The sequence below is a fragment of the Delphinapterus leucas genome, unplaced genomic scaffold (genome assembly GCF_059928025.1).
Source record: "Delphinapterus leucas isolate spDelLeu-1000000601 "Yukka" unplaced genomic scaffold, BTC_Dleu_Yukka2 spDelLeu_asBTCV2_sq25, whole genome shotgun sequence".
NCBI classification, from domain to species: Eukaryota; Metazoa; Chordata; class Mammalia; order Artiodactyla; family Monodontidae; genus Delphinapterus; species Delphinapterus leucas.
The window spans coordinates 8,595,610-8,602,233 of NW_028322234.1; the positions used below are offsets into that span (position 1 = coordinate 8,595,610).

Consider the following 6,624-nt stretch of genomic DNA (forward strand, 5'->3'; position numbering starts at 1 on the left):
AAGTACAAAACCATATCAGAGTACATAATTCAACCTCTTTGGGAAAAGTAGTCATAGGTAAAGGTGCTGCCTCAACAGTATCAATGGAAGTTGCTGTAGCATAGGGAGAACAATATTTGCCATTACTGCCTTTTAAATAATCTTTGGTGAGCCATGAGAAATTGACTTCATTGGTGATGGAGGTGAGAAGACTAGCAGGGTTAAAGTGATTAAAACATCAACAAGAAAAATATGGTAGACACCTATTTTCTCACCCAGGGTTTGAGTGTCCTGGTAGGGTCATTGCTCTTGCCCTTTGGCAGCTTGGCTGCTAGTCAGATCGAGGATGAAGCAGAACAGTTCTTTAGAAGTGACCACACAAACAACTGGGCAGTTTTGGCATGTACATCCCAATTCTGGTTTAATTATCAACATGTTACAAATATTCTATATGTTTATAGAACTATTAAGAGGCTACGTATTCCTGACAGGACAAGAAAAAGAAGATGGAAACACTTGGGGTGGAAGATTGAAGATTTAAATGGTGGTCAAGACAAGATGGTGGAGTAGAGGAACCTTGAGCTCACCTCCTCTCATGAGAACACCAAAATCACAACTAATGGTGGAACAACCATCAATAAAAAAGACCAGAACCTACCAAAAAGATATTCTACATCCAAAGACAAAGAAGAAACCACAGTGAGATGGTAGGAGGGGCACACTTGCAATATAATCAAGTCCCAAACCCCACAAGTGTGCAACCAACAAACTGGAGAATAATTATATTGCAGAAGTTCTCCCATAGGAGTGAGGGTTCTGAGCTCCATGTCAGGCTCCCGGCCTGAGTGTCTGGCAATGGGAGGAGGAGCACCCAGAGCATTTAGCTTTTGAAGGCCAGTGGGTCTTGATGGCTGAGGCTCCACAGGACTCCACTCTTGAAGGGCACACACAAGGTCTTGCACGCACAAGGACACAGGGCAAAAGCAGTGACTTCATAGGAGGCTGGACCAGACCTAGTTGGTATTGGAGGGTCTCCTGGGGAGATAGGGGCCAGCTGTGGCTCTCTCTGGGGTCATAAAAGCTGGTGGTAGACATAGCAGGGAGCATTCATCTATGTGAATTCTGGCTGGAGGCAGACATCTTTGGTACTTGGCACCAAGACCTGGTCCCTCCATCAGTCTGTAGGCTCCAGTGTTGGGATGCCTTAGGCCAAACAGAAAAAGGGTGCAAACACAACCCCACCCATCAGCAGACAGGCTGCCTAAAGACTTCCTAAGCCCACAGCCACCTCTAGACATGCTGCTTGACATGGCCCTGTCCACCAGATGGCCAAGAACCAGCTCCAACTATCAGTGGACAGGCACCAGCCACTTCCACCAGGAAGCCTGCACAAGCCTCTAGACCAGCCTCACTCATCGGGGGACAGATACCAGAAGCAAGAAAACTATAGTCCTGCAGCCTGTGGAACTGAGTCCACAAACAGTTCAGAACCAATCTTGGGACCAGATGGTCCCTGGACCTTGGGTGATGAGAAGGTAGTGTACTGCTGGATATATATGACATCCCCTACAGAGGACCACTTCTCCAAGGTTGAGAAGCATAACTAACCTTCCACATACATAAACATACAAGTAGAAATTTAGACAAAATGAGAGAGCACAGGAATGTGTTCCAGACAAAGGAACAAGATAAAACCCTGAAGAAAAACGAAGTGACATGTAGATAAGCACTCTACCTGAGAAAGTGTCAGAGTAATGATCGTAAAGATGATCCAAGAACTTGGGAGAAGAATGGATGCACAGAGTGACAAGTTACAAGAAGTTTTCAACAAAGAGAAAACATAAAGAACAATCAGAGTTGAAGAATGTAAGAACTGAAACGAAAAATACACTAGAAGGAATCGACAGCAGAATTAATGAGGTAGAAGGACAGATAAGTGAGCTGGAAGACAGAGTGGTGGAAATCACTGCCATGGAACAGAATAAAGAAAAAAGAATGCAAAGAAATGAGGACAGTTTAAGAGACTTCTGAGACAATGTCAAACACCAACATTCACATTATAGTGGTCCCAGAAGGAGAAGAGAGACAGATAGGGTCTGAGAAAATACTTGAAGAGATAATAGCTGAAAACTTCCCTAACACAGGAAAGGAAACAGTCACCCAAGTTCAGGAAGCACAGAGAGTCCCATACAGGATTAACCCAGGGAGGAACATGCTGAGACACATAGCAATCAAATTGACAAAAAGTAAAAATAAAGTGAAAATATTAAAAGCAACAAGAGAAAAGCAACAAATGACATACAAGAGTATTCCCATAAAATTATCAGCTGATTTTTCAGCAGAAACTCTGCAGGACAGAAAGGAGTGGCATGATGTATTTAAAGTGATGAAAGGGAAGAACCTACAACCAAGAATACTCTACCCAGCAAGGCTCTCATTCAGATTTGACAGAGAAATCAAAAGTTTTAGAGACAAGCAAAAGCTAAAGAATTCAGTAACACCAAATCAGTTTTACAACAAATGCTAAAGGAACTTCTCTAAGAGGAAAGGAAAAGGCCATAACTAGAAACAAGGAAATTATGAAATGGGAAAGCTCTCCAGTAAAGGCAAACATAGAATAAAAGTAGGAAGTCATCCACACACAAATATGAAATCTAAACCAGTAATCATGAGAGGAGGAGAGTACAAATGCAGGATATTTGAAATGCATTTGAAATTGAGATCAGCAACTTAAAACATATATATGTATACATATACACATATATATACATGCTACATACATATATACAGCACTATATATATATGTGTGTGTATATATATATATATATATATATAGACTACTATATCAAAACCTCAAAATCTATAATAGATATACAAACAAGAAAGAAAATAGAATCCAAACACAACACTAATGATAGTCATCAAATCACAAGAGAAGAGAATAAAAGAGGGAAGGAAGAAAAAAGACCTACAAAAACAAATCCAAAACATTTAACAAAATGGCAATAAGGACATACATACCGATAATTAACCTTAAATGTAAATGGATTAAATACTCCAACCGAAAGGCATAGATTGGCTGAATAGATACAAAAACGACCCATATATATGCTGTCTACAAGAGACCCACTTCAGATCTAGGGACACATACAGACTGAAAAAGTACCCCGCAAAGATCCACCTTGTTGACTATCAAGTAAAATAAAAGAACATATTCTAGAGGAAATAATACCCATTGGACCAAAAAAAATGCTGCCAGAAAGCCTGCTCTTCTAGGGGAAAGTGCAGTGAAACACAGTATGTTTGTAATAGACGTTCTGTTCCCCTGCACAGAGGTGCTTGCTATACACCTATCACACTCTAAAGAAATATTAGAATGCTTTAGTAAGACATATACAAAGTTTCAAATAAATACATTAAGTGCAAAAAAAGTTGTTGATATTTACTCAAACGTGGGTGTTTCAATATTCATTTATGTAACAAATTGCCGGCCACAGGTGTTAGTTTCTGCAAAAATCCCCTGGTCAATAATGTGTTAATGCAAACTCTTTATTATTCAAATCCTAGCCGGAAGGAATGACAAAGAGCAAAGGGCAAAACATAGAAATTCACATGAGACTATATACACTATGATATTTACAAATTTATGCCATCTTTTACTAGCAAGGAAAATGAAATAAGGCTCTTCTAGCCAAAACAAGAGTAGATTTTCTCATAAGAAGGATGGACTATATATGGGTAAGGAATATCCACTACCTGGCACTACAGGAGGCCAGTACGAAAATCCCAACAAATACCAAAATGTCATTTATCAATAGCCCCACACAAAACAATCAAAACATAAAAATTAAGCCAACCTGCATATTAGAAATACATGTCAATTCAACCATGGAACAAACAGGCTTCAAAATGAAAAGAGAAAAATGTTAATTGACTTAAGGACAAAACAATACCTGTTAATCATTATGTAGTATTGCTTACAGAGTACTTACAGAATTCTCTCACTTCAGTGTTCATTTTTGAACGTGTAAGTAGTAAATACCCAGTCGAGAGATCCCCTTTAAGAATGAGGCACTGATAAAGACAATATAACTCTAAAAATTATTCTTTCATGTTATTTTTTTTTGGAACATTATACATGGATTAATTTGTATCAGGCTTTCTCAGATTTCTTACACATACAGGGTTTCTTTCCAGTGGGAGTTTTCACATGTAAGAATGAAGGCCAACTGATGTTTTCCCCACATTGCTTACATTCAAGAGAGGTTTCTATTAAGTATGAGATCTTTCATGCCTTCGAAAGGAATTGGGTCGACTGAAGGCTTTCCCACATTCTCTACATTTGTAGGGTTTCTCACCAGTGTGTATTCTCATGTGCCCTCGAAAGGTAGTGCGATAAATGAAGGCTTTCCCACATTCTGTACATTCGTAAGGTTTCTCTCCAGTGTGAGTTTTTTCATGTGTTCGAAAGGATGTGTAACAACTGAAGGCTCTGCCACATTGCTTACATTCGTAGGGTTTCTCTCCTGTGTGAGTTCTTTGATGTATTCGAAATGAACTGGGAAAATTGAACGCTTTCCCACATTCCTTACACTTATAAGGTCCATCTCCAGTGTGCATTATCATGTGTGTTCGAACACTTGAGGGAGAAATGAAGGCTTTCCCACATTCTTTACATTTATAGGGTTTCTCTCCAGTGTGCTTTCTCACATGTCCTTGAAAGGTTGTGCGATAAATGAAGGTTTTCCCACATTCTGCACATTCATAGGGTTTCTCTCCAGTGTGAGTTCTTTCGTGTATTCGAAAGGAACTGGGCCAACTGAAAGTTTTACCACACTGTTTACATTCATATGGTTTTTCTCCAGTGTGAGTCCTTTCATGTGATCGAAACGAACTGGGACAAATGAAGGCTTTCCCACATTCCTTACATTTATAAGGTCCATCTCCAGTGTGTGTTATCATGTGTGTACGAATGCTTGAAAGAGATATGAAGGCTTTACCACATTCCTTACATTCATAGGGTTTCTCTCCAGTGTGAATTCTTTCATGTATTCGCAAACCTAGAGGAGAACTGAAGGTTTTCTCACATTGTTTACATTCATATTGTTTCTCTGCAGTGTGAATCCTTTCATGTCTTCGAAAGGAACTGGGACAACTGAGGGCTTTACCACACTGCTTACATTCATAGGGTTTTTCTCCAGTGTGACTTCTTTCATGTATTCGCAAACCTAGAGGAGACCTGAGGGATTTACCACACCGTTTACATATGAAGGGTTTCTCTCCAGTGTGAGTTCTTTCATGTGCTCGAAATGAAGTGGAACAACTAAAGGCTTTTCCACATTCCTTACATTTATAGGGTCCTTCTCCAGTGTGTGTTATCATGTGTCTTCGAAAGGTTGTGAGCCATGTGAAGGCTTTACCACATTCCTTACATTCATAGGGTTTCTCTCCAGTGTGAGTCCTTTCATGTCTGTGAACAGATTTGCGGTAACTGAAGGCTTTCCCACATTCCTTGCATTTATATGGCTTCTCCTCATCTTCATGATACTCATATGGTTTGTGTCCACTGTGAGATCTGATGTGTCTATTAAGGAATGAATGACGCATGAAGACTTTCCCACACACATTACATTCACATGGTTTTACTCCCGAAAGAGTTTCCTCATTCAGATTAAGATTTGGAATCTGGCTGACAGTTTCTCTATCTTGATTACCTTCTTTGCTTTCACAGAGTTTTTCTACCATATGACTTCTGTAAAAAATGAGAAATTATTAATGATTTCTTTACCAATTTCACATTTATTAGTAGGGTATTAGAATTATATTTTTATATTTTATAGCAAAGTGAAGGTTTTTTGCCCTTTCTGAATTTTTTCAGGGTGATTTATACTGAAAGCTCTGTAAGAGGACTTGACATAGCTATTATGAAAACAGTAATATTAATATATTGGGTTTCTTAATATTGTTTCCAAAAACACTGGACATCTATGTCATGTTTAAGTAACTGTTTTCGGTGAAAAAAATTTAAGGATAACTTTGAAGCTGGGGTTCTTTTTTTGTTTATTTTAAAAAGTTTATGACATACCAGGATTCTCATGTGGCACACTGCTATCTACTGTGTGTGACTCACCTTAGTCTTCTCCCTTGGGTTTTGTACCAATCTTCAATGTTATGATTGTCCCATTTTTTTCCTAAAATGCAGACCCAGAAAAATAATGCAAATTATTTGAAATTATAGAAAAATATTAGATTCTAGGTCCACGATGAGCTGTGACCATGCTTAGTTTATTTACCAATGTACAGCAGTCCCCCCTTACCCACAGTTTTGCTTTCTGTGGTGTCAGTTACCTACGGTCAATTGCAGTCTGAAAATATTAAACTGTGCACCCTTCCAAGTAGTATGATGAAATCTTGCAGCGTCCTGCTCTGTCCTGTCCAGGATGTGAATCATCCCTTTGTTCAGTGTATCCATGCTGTATATGCTACCTGCCCATCAGTCACTTAGTAGCCATCTCAGTTTTCAGATCACTGTGGTGGTACTGCAGTGCTTGTGTTCAAGTAATCCTTATTTTAATTAATTATGGCCCCAAAGCGCAAGAATAATGATATTGGTAATTAGGATATGCCAAAGAAACGTTATAAAGT

General features: G+C 39.0%; 1 protein-coding gene across 1 annotated transcript; it reads right to left on the reverse strand.

Annotated features, from left to right (window-relative positions):
* Window positions 1–4,207: 4,207 nt before the first annotated feature.
* Window positions 4,208–5,727, reverse strand: ZNF14 (zinc finger protein 14). The gene has a single exon (XM_089905346.1). The coding sequence runs from the start codon at window positions 5,722–5,724 to the stop codon at window positions 4,252–4,254; it is 1,473 nt and encodes a 490-aa protein (XP_089761472.1). The 5' UTR covers window positions 5,725–5,727; the 3' UTR covers window positions 4,208–4,251.
* Between the last annotated feature and the right edge of the window lie 897 nt (window positions 5,728–6,624).

Excerpts from the sequence above, each read along its gene's own strand:
- ZNF14 (XM_089905346.1), bottom strand. The coding sequence starts at position 5,724 with ATGGTAGAAAAACTCTGTGAAAGCAAAGAAGGTAATCAAGATAGAGAA.